A 14,621-nucleotide genomic window follows, 5' to 3' on the forward strand; every position below is an offset into this window, starting at 1 on the left:
ACCACTATTATTCAACACAGTTTTGGAAGTTTTAGCCACAGCAATCAGAGAAGAAAAAGAAATAAAGGAATCCAAATCAGAAAAGAATAAGTAAGACTGTCACTGTTTGCAGATGACATGATACTATACATAGAGAATCCTACAGATGTTACCAGAAAACTACTAGAGCTAATCAATGAATTTGGTAAAGTTGCAGGATACAAAATTAATGCACAGAAATCTCTGGCATTCCTATACACTAACGATAAAATATCTGAAAGAGAAATTAAGGAAACACTCCCATTTACCATTGCAACAAATAGAATAAAATACCTAGGAATAAAGCTACCTAAGGAGACAAAAGACCTATATGCAGAAAACTATAAGACACTGATGAAAGAAATTAAAGATGATATTAAACAAATGGAGAGATATACCATGTTCTTGGATTGGAAGAATCAACATTGTGAAAATGATTCCACTACCCAAAGCAATCTACAGATTCAATGCAATCCCTATCAAACTACCACTGGCATTTTTCACAGAACTAGAACAAAAAATTTTTAAATTTGTATGGAAACACAAAAGACCCTGAATAGCCAAAGCGATATTGAGAAAGATAAACAGAGCTGGAGGAATCCAGCTCCCTGACTTCAGACTATACTACAAAGCTACAGTAATCAAGACAGTATGGTACTGGCACAAAAGCAGAAATATAGATCAATGGAAGAGGATAGAAAGCCCAGGGATAAACCCACGCACATATGGTCACCTTACCTTTCATAAAGGAGGCAAGGATATACAATGGGCAAAAGACAGCCTCTTCAATAAGTGGTGCAGGGAAAACTGGACAGCTACATGTAAAAGAATGAAATTAGAACATTCCCTAACACCATACATAAAAATAAACTCAAAATGGATTTAAGACCTAAATGTAAGGCCAGATACTATAAAACTCTCAGAGGAAAACATAGATAGAGCACCCTATGACATAAATCACAGCAAGATCCTTTTTGACCCACCTCCTAGGGAAATGGAAATAAAAACAAAAATAAACAAATGGGACCTAATGAAACTTAAAAGCTTTTGCCCAGCAAAGGAAACCGTAAACAAGACAAAAAGGCAACCCTCAGAATGGGAGAAAATATTTGCAAATGAAGCAGCTGACAAAGGATTAATCTCCAAAATATACAAGCAGCTCATGGAGCTCAATATCAAAAACACAAGCAACCCTTTCCAAAAATGGGCGGAAGACCTAAACAGACATTCCTCTAAAGAAAATATACAGATTGCCAACAAACGCAGGAAAGGTTGCTCAACATGACTAATCATTAGAGAAATGTAAATCAAAGCTACAATGAGGTATCATCTCACACCAGTCAGAATGGCCAGCATCAAAAAATTCTACAAACAATAAATGTTGGAGAGGGTGTGAAGAAAGGGGAACCCTCTTGCGCTGTTGGTGGGAATGTTAATTGGTATAGCCACTATGGAGAACAGTATGGAGGTTCCTTAAAAAACTAAAAATAGAACTACCATATGACCCAGCAATCCCACTACTGGGCATATACCCTGAGAAAACCATAATTCAAAAAGAGTCATGTACCAAAATGTTCATTGCAGCTCTGTTTACAATAGCCAGGACATGGAAGCAACCTCAGTGTCTATCAACAGATGAATGGATAAAGAAGATGTGGCACATATATACAATGGAATATTACTCAGCCATAAAAAGTAACGAAACTGGTTTATTTGTAGTGAGTTGGATGGACCTAGAGACTGTCATACAGAGTGAAGTAAGTCAGAAAGAGAAAAACAAATACTGTATGCTAACACATGTATATGGAATCTAAAAAAAAAAAAAGAATATGGTCAGAAGTACCTAGGGGCAAGACGGGAATAAAGACACAGACCTACTAGAGAATGAACTGGAGGATACAGGGAGGGGGAAGAGTAAGCTGGGACAAAGTGAGAGAGTGGCATGGACATATATACACTACCAAACGTAAAATAGATAGCTAGTAGGAAGCAGCCACATAGCACAGGGAGATTAGCTCGGTGCTTTGTGACCACCTAGAGGGGTGGGATAGGGAGAGTGGGAAGGAGGGAGATGCAAGAGGGAAGAGATGTGGGGACATATGTATATGTATAAGTGATTCACTTTGTTATAAAGCAGAAACTAACGCACCATTGTAGAGCAATTATACTCCAATAAAGATGTTTAAAAAATATATACACATGTATGTATTTATATGTATTATATATATTTATATGTATTATAAATATTTACATGTATATATTTGATTAATACAATTTATTTTTTAGAGAGATTTAGGTTCATTGCAGAATTGAGCAGAAAGTACAGAGTTCTCATACCCCCATCTCCGTACGCACACAACCTCCCTACTATCAACATCCCTCACTAGAGCACTACATTTGTTACAATCATTGAGCCTACATTGACGCATCATTATTGCTCAAAGTCCATAGTTTACATTAAGGCTTACTCTTGATGTTATACATTCTCTGGGTTTGGACAAATGTATAATGACATATATCCACCAGTAGCATCATATAGACAGTTTCACAGTCCCCCAAACCCTCTGTGCTCTGCCTACTCATTTTTCTCTCCCCACAAACCCCTGGCAACCACTAATATTTTTACTGTCTACACAGTTTTACGTTTTCCAGAATGTCATCAACTTGGAATCATATACTATGTAGTCTTTTCAGATTGGTTTCTTTCACTTAGCAATATGCATTTGTGTTTCCTCCATGTGTTTTCATGGCTTGATAGCTCAATTCTTTTTATTGCTGAGTAATATTCCATTGTCTGGATATGCCACAGTTTATTTATCCATTCACCTACTAAAGGACATATTGTTTGCTTCCAAGTTTTGGCATTATGAATAAAGCTTCTATAAACATTCGTGTGTAGATTTTTGTGTGGATATAAGTTTTCAGTTCATTTGGGTAGATAACCAAGAAAAGTGATTGCTAGATTGTCTGGTAAGAATATGTGTAGTTTTGTAAGAAACTGCCAAACTGTCTTCTAAAGTGCCTGTACTACTTTACGTTCCTACCAGCAATGTATGAGAGTTTCTGATGTTCCACATCCTTGTCAGCATTTGGTGTTGTCAGTGCTCTGGACTTTGGCCATTCTAATAGGTGTGTAGTAGTATTTCATTGTTGTTTTAATTGCAATTCCCTAATGACATATGATGTTGAATATCTTTTCATATGATTACTTGCCATCTGTATGTCTTCTTCTCTTCGTGTTCTCTTGACATTGTCTATCACAGAACAGAAGTTCTTAATTTTAATGAAGTCGAGCTTATCAGTTGTTTCTTTGCAATATGTATTTTTCAAAACTCTCCAGAGGATTCTGAAGATTTCCTAGGGTGGTGTCCACTGGCCTCCAGACTCCCTCCACTCAGTAAAGGAGCTACATCAAAATAGACCAGGGAGGATTTGTTTGTGGAGCATTATTGAAAAATTGAGTCTGAAGAAGTCTGCTATTTAAATATTTTCAGCTATTTAAAATAGTCTATCCATAAGTTCTAGAGCCAGCTTTTTCTTTGAAAGTATGAATATATATGAATCTATTTTCAGCCTCATTTTCAATTCTGATAACGGTTAAGTAGTAAGTATCTTTAAGTACTCTCTCCAGGCAATGACTGACTTTCTGGCCTTTGTTAAGAACCTAAAGAATGCCATTCCTCCACAAACGGCACTAGATGGCAGTAGCTAACATTGCAAATAGGATCCCCTGGTTAAATCGCCTGCACTTGCCCTGAGAAGCACTGCAGAGAAGTGTTGGAAAACTGGCATCTCCAAACAAACCAGTCAAATGAAATTGCCTCAGAATTCTGGGTTCATATCAATGTTTCTTTTCCCTGCCTGGGAAGCAAGATGCCTCACTTCATCATCTTCGGAGAGAATACAATGGCAGGAATTACTGGAGAATTGGTAGAATGATGCCTGTTTTTATTTCATGGTATAAAAAATGATTATTTGTCTAAAGATTTATGGATTATTTGGCTTCTCAAAGAAAACAAATGGTCAGGATGATCAGTTGGAGTGTCAGCTAGGAGATTCAGGAAAGGAGATTAAATCAAGCATAAGGCACAGAGCCTGGTGACAACCACTAACCTGAGATCGTTGCTTCTGTTTACTAACAGGAAGAGAAAGGTGGGTAGGAGCAATTCGAAGAACTGTAAAGTTTGTTTGGTATCATGACTTAAGAATGTATCTTTTAAGTTTCTGGGAAGAAGGTAAAGGTGTCCAAGACAGTTTGGAGCAAGAAATTATAAGGCCAAGGCATTGCAGTGAGTTCACATTTCAATAACATTCTTTGATTCAAATAACCAGCAATGAAAAATAAAACATAAACCAAATAAGATGTGGTCAGCCTTTAATACAAGAAAAATATCTCTCTGGATCAGAAAATGGAACAGAAAACTTGGGGGAAGCTGATTCATAAGGCATTTAGGGCTCCTGATGGCTGTGAGTTATTACTGTAGGCTAAAGGAGACCTCAAAAATGCTCCATATAAGAAGGGAAAGTAGAGGCAGGCTCACAGGGGCCTGAGTTTTAACTCGGGGGCTGAGTTGTTCTCACCTCTTTCCCCAGTCCAAGAGCTGCATCAAAACGTAAGCCGGAAGATTTGTTTTACAGGCATTATCAAAAAGTTGAATAAGAAGTTAAGACTTATAACAACCAGCTTAAAAGCTTAGATAAATGGATAATTTTCTGGGAAATATAAGTTAACATAATTGCATCAGGAAGAAATAAGATACCTATAAGGTATCGAAATCAACTAAGAACCATTCTTTTACTCATTAAGTAAGCAGGAAAATTTCTCTTTCCCCAAAATTCCAGGTGGTCAAAGATGGTTTCACAGGCCTGTTTTATTAGATTTTTAAGGAACAGATAAGAACTATGTTAAATCAAATGTTTTAGAGGACAGAAAAGATGGAAAGGTAATCAACTCCTCTTATAAAACTAGTATGACCTCGAGAAAAAACCTGGAAAAAGACAGCATAGGGAAATTATAGAACAACTCCACTTATGAAAATATCAGTAGGTACAAAAATCCTAAGCATATAAAATTCAGCAGTGTATTTATATATGTATCTCATGACCCAGTAGGATTTATATCAGGAATGCAAGCATGGTTCACATCATAAAATCTATTAGTGTGATATATTAGGTCAACCGGTTAAAAAGAAAATCCATAAGATCATTTTAATAGATTATTTACTAGATGGAGGAAAAACATCAATAAAATTTAACACTCAGTCCTGGGAAAAACTCTTAGCCTACCAGGAATAAGAGAAATGAGAGAAATGCCCATAATTTAGTAAACAGCATTGTGACAGATATCTTCCATTTGTCTCTCCAGATCCACTTATCACATTTCTCTACCCTGTTCTCTGCCTATAACGAGCAAGCAGTTTATCCTGCCTTCTGGCTTCCTATTGGGTTCAACCGCTAAAGAATCCTGGTAGGAAATCTGAGAGGAGAAAGAGAATGAGGTCAGGATATTTCTTCTTCTATCTCCTCCCTGCAAGGCATGTTGGGTTGGCTGTGTCCCACTGTTCCTCTCAGAGCAGCTCCCTCTATATCACTCTTCCCTTTCAGGTTCTAGAAGTCCCTTGGCCTAGATATAGCTACTTCTTACTGCTGCTAGTGGTTATTGCAATACCCCCTCTGGTTCGCTCCATCCAAACCTCGGTACAGTTACCTGTAAAGAAAACTTCCCTGAATTGTCCTAATTCGAATGTACCATCTGTTTCCTTTTGGGACTCTGATGAGCATCTATCAAAATCCTATTGCGAATGTATTTCGCTTTAGAACCAGTCCCGTTAATGTCACAGATAAGGCAAGGATGTCCATTATTACTGCTTGTGTTCAAAATTGCAAGGGAAGTTTTAGTCAATGCAAAAGTCAAGAAAACCAGTACAAGGGACAATTGGGAAGAAAGAGAAGAAATTATTTCTGTTTATAGAAGATATTGTCTACATAGAAAGTCAGGAAGAATCTATAGACAATTAGAATTACCAAGGTATTTCAATCAAGTTGTGGAAAACAAAATTTAATACACAAAAATTATTAGCTTTCTTTTTTTTTCTTTCTTTTTTTCTTTTTGGCTGTGTAGGGTCTTTGTTGCTGTGCACAGGCTTTCTCCAGTTGCGGCGAGTGGGGGCTACTCTTCGTTGAGGTGTGCAGGCTTCTCATTGTGGTGGCTTCTCTTGTTGTGAAGCACAGGCTCTAGGCACATGGGCTTCAGTAGTTGTGACACGTGGGTTCAGTAGTTATGGCTCACAGGCTCTAGAGCGCAGGCTCAGTAGTTGTGGCGCACAGGCTTAGTTGCTCCGCGGCACGTGAGATCTTTCCAGACCAGGGATCGAACCCGTGTCCCCTGCATTGGCAGGTGATTCTTAACCACAGTGCCACCAGGGAAGTCCCCACAAAAATTATTAGCTTTCTTATTCACCAATAATAATCATTTAGAAAATTAAATAGGAAAAATACCTCATTCATTGTAGGATGTAAAAACCAAATGAGGTATTTTGATGGCCAGTTGTATGTGTCAACTTGGCTAGGCTACAGTGTCCAGTTATTCAAACACTAACCTAGGTGTTGCTGTGAAATTCTTTTGTAGATGTGATTAAAGCCAATAATCAGTTGACTTTAACGAAGATTATTTTAGATAATCTGGGTGGGCATGATTCAATCAATTGAAAGGCCTTAAGAGCAAAGCTGAGGTTTTCCAGAAGAGGAAATTCTTCTTGTGGACAGCAGCTTCACCTCACGCCCTACAGTTCCAGTCTGCCCTTCCTGATGGCCTGTCCTATGATTTCAAACTTGCCTTGCCAGTCCACCTCCACCATCATGTAACCAATTCCTTGCAATGTCTCTTAATATATGTCTCCTTCTATAGGTTCTGTTTCTCTGGTTGAACCCTGACTGATACAGGTATCGAGAAACAAACCTAAAAATATACCACACAAGGCCCCTGTGGAGAAATTATGAAACATTATTGAAAGATCTAAAAGAAAATGTGGCTAAATGGAGATTTACGTCATGTTTATGGTTTAAAAGACTCAGTATTGTAAACTTGGTTAATTTCCCCCAAATCTATGAATGCATTCCAATCAGAATGCTGACAAGGTTTTTTTGTGGAACTTGACAAGAAGATCCAAACTTTACATGGAAAAGCAAAGGACTGTAAATAGCAAAGACAATTTTGAAGAAGAATAAGGTGAAGGGACTTGCCAAACTAGATATTAAGACTTAGCTTAAAGGTACATAATTAGGACAGGATGGAATTCCTGTGGATATACAAGTAGGCCAGTGCAACAGAAGAGAGAGCTCAGAAGCAGACTCATTAAGATCTGGATATTGGATACGTGACAGAAGTAACATTTCAAATCAGTGGTCACAATGGATGATTCCATAGAGTTCTGGGGCAATAAAATAATCAAATGGAAAAAACGTAAAATTAGCTTCCAATTTCACACCTGCATACAAATGAACTTAAGATGGATTAGGACCTAAATGTGAAAAGTTAAAGATTACAAATTTTAAAAATAAATAAGGATATCTTTATGAACTTAGGGAATTGAAAATTTTCCTTGACAAAATATGAGATACAAAACATAAAGATTAAGATTGAGAAATCTGACAACATTAAAGTCTTTGTGTACACACACACACATACACACAGCAAAATGAAAAGGCAAACCATAGATTGAAGATACTTGCAACACATATAACTAACAAAGGACTACATCTAAAATATATAAAGAACTGTCACAGATCATAGAAAATGGGCAAAGGATTAGAATAGGTAAGGAAAGAGAATAAGTTTGTGGCAAATTGTCTGATACCGCAAAGAGTATAATGAAATCATTCAGGTTGGAATCACTCTCCTCATCCCTCACCAGCCGTCTTTACGCTCCTCTTTCTCTTCTCTCCATTCATTCTTTCAACACTGATTAACACATACTTAGTGATCACCCTTTATGTGCCAGCAACTGTTCTAGACACTTGGATATTAGTGAAGATGACAGACAAAAATCCCTGCCCCTGTGAAGATTATATTCTAGCATTGAGGTGGAGTGTGCAGGTAGTAAAAAAAAAAAAAGAAAAACACACAATGAACTTAACACATAAGCAAATTGCTTGGTGTGTTAGATGGAAATAAGCGCCCCAGAGAAAAGACAGTGAAGGGTCAAGGGGATCAGGAGTGCCAGAGTAAGGGCTACAGTTGTCAATAGGCTGTCATATAAGCCTTACAGGGAAAGTGAGCTTTAAGAAAATCTTTGGAGATGAGGGAGTCATCCAAGGAGATCACCTGAGGAAACTCTATATGTGGGGTGCGGTGGGAGTGGGGGACCCTCTCCACCTTAGGCTGGACCTGAGATGGTTGGATGAGAAGGTGAACCACCCAGAAGGGACGGTGATGGTCAACTCTTCAACATGGGGCGAGTACATTGGATTCAGAGTTCCCTGGCAGAGCTTCTCAGATCTTAGCCGCTCCGAGTTGGAGAACCTTAGTTCAGGACCTGCTGTTTCCTTGAGGAGTAGATGTTCAGGAAGTGGAGTATGCCAAATATGAAACTCAAATTATTTAGGATGCAATTAGATTTGGTTTAATAATTAAAGATACTTTTAGAATTTTCTTTGGAAGAGGTTAGGCTATTAATTAGCAGGTCATGGGAACCCAGAAGTTATTATTCTCTCAAAAACCCATTTTTGGTAGAAAATGTGCTGAGCCTCATTTGTGAAGATAATTATAGTTTATATCTTTGGGAGTGTCTGCCAAGTTCACAGTGATTTCCCTCTTCTCTGGGACCTGCTTCTAGAATCTATGGAGAATGGCAGTTGGTGGGGAGTGGCATTTGGTGGTGGGGGGAGGGCTCCCCTGCCCACATTTCTACTGCGTGAGCATATTCTCTGGTCATAGCTCATTGGAACAGAGCTAAAATCATGAGCTAAACTGAGCCAATAGCATCTTTTCTCCCAGGAATTTTGAATTAGACCCAAGAGGGCCAGACTAGTCGGTTTGGCTGGAATTATAAGATGCAAGTTCAAGGTGGCCATATTTCACCAAGTGGTCTTGAGGACTAGAGAAAGTCGACCTGCAAGAAGAGATTAAAGCAAATGCACAGAGAGAGTTCTTCTGCCTTTCAGGTTCCAAGACATAGCTCTTCCCTGAAGTCTAGATGCCTCCCAGCTTTTGAGTTCCTTAAAACACTCCTATATCCTTATAATTTATCGCATTGGTTGCTTTGGCTAGTCCATTTGACTTCTAATACAGTTATGTTACAGGTCTGAAATAGCAGGGAGCTCACTTTGATTTTTTTTTTTCCTACCAGGGATAATGGGTCTCATTCATTCATCTGTTCATTCATTCCTTTATTCATAAACTTTCGAGGGATGCATATTAAGTGTTAGTGACTAAATATGTAACACTGAATGAGATGTTGTTTTTATGCTCAAATAAGTCATCTTGATTCTTCATTTTTAAGGTGGTTGGCTGGGATGTGGGGAATGCAGTCTTTGACTCTGAAATACCAAATTTCTCTTTTTGAGTTTGATTGACTTGAGAGAATCAAAGCCTGACTCTAGCTTATTTAGGGTTGATAGATATAAAAAAGTACTTTGTGAACTATAGGTTGGTACACAGATATTTTTCACTAGTTATAGTGATATCTTCTATTTGAATTATTCGGCTTAGAGTCTTCACAGGAATATATATTAAATGAGCTCCTTTGAAAGGATACCTTTGATTTAGGAATGCGTAAGTTTTTAAAATTGCCACTTTAGCTAGAGATATGCTCAAAAATTTAAAAATTAGATATCAATTTGGTAGAATTACACTTTTTTTCCAGTAACTAAGCAATATTTTGAGGTTTCTAATATTTTGGGAAAAGATACTTTTTCTGTGTGACCAAAAGATATAATCACTTCAAATAATGATTGTGAGCTTCTGGAGAAGACAGGTAAATAAAAACTAACGTTAAAAGAAATAATCCCCAACAAATGAGCTCAAATACCCCTGGGATTAGTCCGGACACCTGGGTGAGTTGTGTAGCAGGTGGGGTTTAGTTCCAATTCCCTTTTCCAAATGTCAGTGATAGATCCTGCTCACAAGAGAGCCCCAGACCTTCCTTTTAGCTGATGCTCAGTTTTAAGGACCCACTCAGATCTCTTTCCCCTTCTAGGATGAGAGTTCTTAAAATTTATAGTTCTCTACAGGGAATTCATTAAATATTTATTAAGGTGAATGTATTTTACCTTAAAGCTCTTGCTTTGCTGCCTTGAAATCCAATGTCCTCAATTTAGACAACCAGTTAACATTTAGAACAATGAAGAGTTAGGGATAGAAGGGTTGTTGAGATCATCTATGCCGATGGTTAAGAGCACAGGCTTTGGAGGCCTGGTTGATATGTGGCCCCTGTTGTCCTTGGGCAAGTCACTTAATCTCTGAAGCACATGTATGAAACCAAGATAATACTTCCTTTCTCGTAGAGGGGTATGAGGATTAAATGAATGATGTAGATCATTGTTGCTTGGAGTATATCAGACTTGTAATAGGTGGTAATTGAATAGTAGTAGTGGTTGTTACTGTTGTTATTTATTACAGTGATTTCCCTACAGTCATCCAACTAATAAGTGCAAGATTCAGGTCCTCTGTGCCCCATTATGTTTATGTCTTTAGTACTATACTTCTTTCTTTTGGTGGTGGTCTTAAAAGTGAAATCATTACAAAAGGAAATCCTAAAGAAATATGGCTTTTGCGTTGACAACATTCTCTTTAACAACACTGTCATTCTCATTAGCTTAGTCATTGTCAATATCCCTCTTCTATGATTATAGTTAAAAAGGGATGTTACCATTAAATCCAAGAAATTCCTTATGAAGCCTTTTAAATGCGTCTTACTTGAAGTCTTTGGGGTGGATGCCTTTTAATAATACTTGTTTCTCCCTGTTCCAGTGGGATGTCAAAATACATGGCCCTCGGTCCTTGAAGGGTTGGAGAGAAACAAAAACAAACTATTAAAAGCAATTTACTATTAAATTAGACTGGTCATTAGTTATTAGACTTTGTTAACACAATTTTGTATCTTCAGTTCTATATGTCTAACCGATAGGTTGAATGTGGAAATGAAACACATAAACCAGGGGCCCTACATAACTGCAAATGATAAAATATTAGCCTAGATACAGGACTTAATTTCTGCTTTCATCATTTCCTCCCCAGACTAATATTTAGAAGAAGAGCTGCACAATTAACAACGTATTGAGTGCAAGTGTTATTCAGACATAGAATTTAGCTTGGAAAATAGAAACTTATTGATTTGTTTTAATTTCATGAAATCTCCCTCAAATAGGAAATCCGAAAACATATAGCTGTAAGAAATGAAAATAAGTTCTCTTTTCAGATAAAATAGATAAATAGGTGGATAGGTATTAGACAGAGAGATGATAAAGAAATGGAGCTTGAGTGTGTAATAGGAGTATGCAACGTTTAGCATTGAATGTTCCCAATTAAATAGTCCCCCCATCTAGGGAAATGAATTCCCACAAGTTGCTACTATAATACAACATATCAGTATTCTTTCCTGATAAAATAACCCAGGGCTACAGAGTTAAGCCTCATTAGGAAACAGAGAAGCTCAAGAGATCCATATAGATTTCATTTTTCAGTTTGATTATCCTGGGCCCTTGGGACTACTACCGTGACCAATGCTACATGAATGACATTCTTGTCCTTTCCTCTTAACAATCTGGAAACATTCTGATTTCTAGATTGTTGTGTAGACTATCCTATAATGCCACTTTGCATTTTAAATGGAAAAATCCATGGGTAATTATGTGTTTCTATCCTTAAGACATTTGAATGATCACCGTAAGAACTTCTCTATGTCCTTATTTTCTTTCGAGAGATGCCAGTATATTGAGCAAGACCAAAAACATGTTGCATTTAAAAATGTAAATATTTCCAGCAAAATTTTTTTCAGCAATGTGACTACTTATTTTTATGCCATGATTTGAGTAATATCACCCCATTATTTAATTTGATACTGCTGAAATGGCATAGGCTGTGTTACTTTTACCCCTGATTTATAGGTGAAGAAAACTGATGAAGTAACTTGCCCAAAGTCATACTATTTGGTATTTGGTGGAGCTGGGGTTAGAATATGGGCCCCTTGAAAATAGTGTTCAGAATGCTTACCATCCGTTGTTATTTATTTTTAATGAGATTTTGCAATTTCAAAAATAAGAACATTTCCCAGTTGGGACTCTTAACATGTTAGAATCAGCTTTTACCTGTCAGTTACCAAAATCTTAAAACTCTAGATGGAAGGTTTGGGTAAAAAGGAATTATTCAATGAAACTAAGAGGAATATTCCTACTTGCATGCTTAGGAAGTTGAAAACATTAAAAAAAAAAAAAAAAAAGGCCATATAGAACCAGTCAGAGGTTGTCAGTTCTGTAGAAAGTAGCCATGAAAATCATTCTAGGTAAGAGCTACTAGGTGCTGAAAGGGAATATATGGCTTTATGGCCAATAATGGGAACTTATTTGTGTTAATAATCCAGAATGTGAAGAAAGGAAAAAACAACATATATATATATGTGTGTGTGTATATATATATAAAATATATACATATATATATATATATATATGCATGTATCTCTTCCCAAGTTAGAACGTCAGTTTAAGTGTCATCTGTTTAAGTATCATCATGGTTGTCATAAAACATTCTATGTCTTGTGAAATATCCCAGGAGAATTTATAGCCACATCTGGCTCAGAGCTTCCAATCATAATAGGAAAAATTCTCTTAGTTTTGCGTATGACCATGAAGAATAAGGGGCTGGGGAGAGGGTGCCCCATCCGCTCATCTGTACTGCAATAAATCAATTCAGTTTGGGGTGGTTTCCAAATTCCCATCACAATGGATTCACTCCTAAAGTACTGCTTGCAAAACAACAAAGCCTGATGCAAGAAACAGTACCGAAGAGAATGATTTAAATTTAGAATCTAACTGAAACATATGATTGTCCTAATTATCACATCTCTATCTATAGAATTTTAATTGCCTGGCAAAGCTAGGTATAAACATCCAAAGCACTATAAACCAAGCTGACACAAAATGATTTTTTCCTTCTCATGTGGAATGGTGAAAAGCCCTTAGTACACACACAGTTTACACACCTATTCTAATGTGCCCAGAATACTTACAACTGACAGACATTGTCACCCTTTGAAGGATGTTCTCTTATATTTCAGTAATGTAGAAACTTTCAGAGATTATAGAGATAGACAGTCAGGTAAATCTATCAATAGCACTCCTCGGCCCAAATCCACAAATCTCACGCTGGGTTTTACATTTACCTGCAGAATATCTTCCATACCAGGTCTCTCTTAGAGGTGGCAACCGCCCTTCCAAAGCTTTATTCCGTTCCTCCAGTCTTGCAAATGAATATGAACTCTCTTCTTCTGGATTCTCAGTGAATACAAAGTCCACAGGGCCGGCTGAGGGAGTCTCTTCCTCTTTGTTTTGCAAAGGTGCTACCTTGGTCACCCTTGGGTGAGCTTTAGAGTGGCTCAGGCCCATTTCACATTAAAGACACTCAGTGTAAAACCATGAGGTTAGTGGTTTGGGGCCTTTAATATAGCTTGTTTTAATCAAGGGATTTCTGAAGTTAACCCAGCTCTAAAGCAGTCGTTTCCTTCATAACATCTGTGTAGCTTTATTTCACTACACACTAACACTTTGGCCACTTCCCGGGAGGCTGGTTTCCATGGAGACTGCCCTTCAACTCCTACTTCGCCATTTCAGACCCAAAGAATCCAGTTAAACATTGACTTGGTTATGCCTACTTTCTGAAAGACTCAGTGGTAGGAAGAGAAACCACTATTGATCATTAAACAAATCTCTAACACCAGGAAGGCCATTAACAGAGATGGAGAGCAGGGGTTCAGAGGTCTTAAATTTGACCCTTTCATTGGCCTTAAATTGGACCCTTTCATTGTGTGTACCTTTAAACATCATCTGTAAGAATTACCAACTGAGAAGAGCTAAGTCACCTTTGGAAATAACAGGAACTAATCATCTAGGGCTTTGTTAATCTTTAATCTTAATTGAAGAATTTATCTTCCAAATAGGAAAGGAAACAGCAGAGTAGCTAAAATAATTTTTCTGTCAATAATTTGAATTGCCTTTGAAGGAGATGAATACATTACAGGAGGGCAGGGAGACAATAGCACTTCTTTCCTGGGGATGAGGGGACAAAATTCTTGAATAAATAATTCAAGTAAAACTCAAAGATAGCCTATTCAAAGATAGCCTATATACTATGTTTAAAAAAATTGAAAAAAAAAAAGACTGAAAAGCAATGTGCTGAAATGTTGAGCAGTGATTTCTGAATGTTGGGGTTATGGGTGATTTTTATTTTATTCTTCATATTGATACTTAGAAACAGAACTCACTTTCAAGTTCTAATTGTTCATGACCACAGATTGCTTATGTTTTCATCATATCCATACAGGGATAGAGAGAAGTTCAAAGAAATTTATTTTTCACTTTTGTAAAATTCATTTTCTAAGATGCTAATATGG

General features: G+C 37.3%; 1 protein-coding gene across 3 annotated transcripts in view; it reads right to left on the bottom strand.

Moving 5' to 3' along the window:
* CCDC198 (coiled-coil domain containing 198) overlaps positions 1–13,721 on the bottom strand; it is a 29,447-nt gene extending 15,726 nt beyond the window's left edge. For all 3 annotated transcript variants that reach the window (XM_032618118.1, XM_032618117.1, XM_032618116.1), the window contains exons 1-2: positions 13,395–13,721; positions 10,934–11,016 (exon numbers count right to left, since the gene is read on the bottom strand). In XM_032618118.1, the coding sequence (XP_032474009.1) occupies positions 10,934–11,016; positions 13,395–13,617 (306 nt within the window). In that variant the 5' untranslated portion in view covers positions 13,618–13,721. The remainder of the gene's footprint in view (positions 1–10,933; positions 11,017–13,394) is intronic.
* Positions 13,722–14,621: the final 900 nt, after the last annotated feature.

Source organism: Phocoena sinus, chromosome 2 (genome assembly GCF_008692025.1).
Source record: "Phocoena sinus isolate mPhoSin1 chromosome 2, mPhoSin1.pri, whole genome shotgun sequence".
NCBI classification, from domain to species: Eukaryota; Metazoa; Chordata; class Mammalia; order Artiodactyla; family Phocoenidae; genus Phocoena; species Phocoena sinus.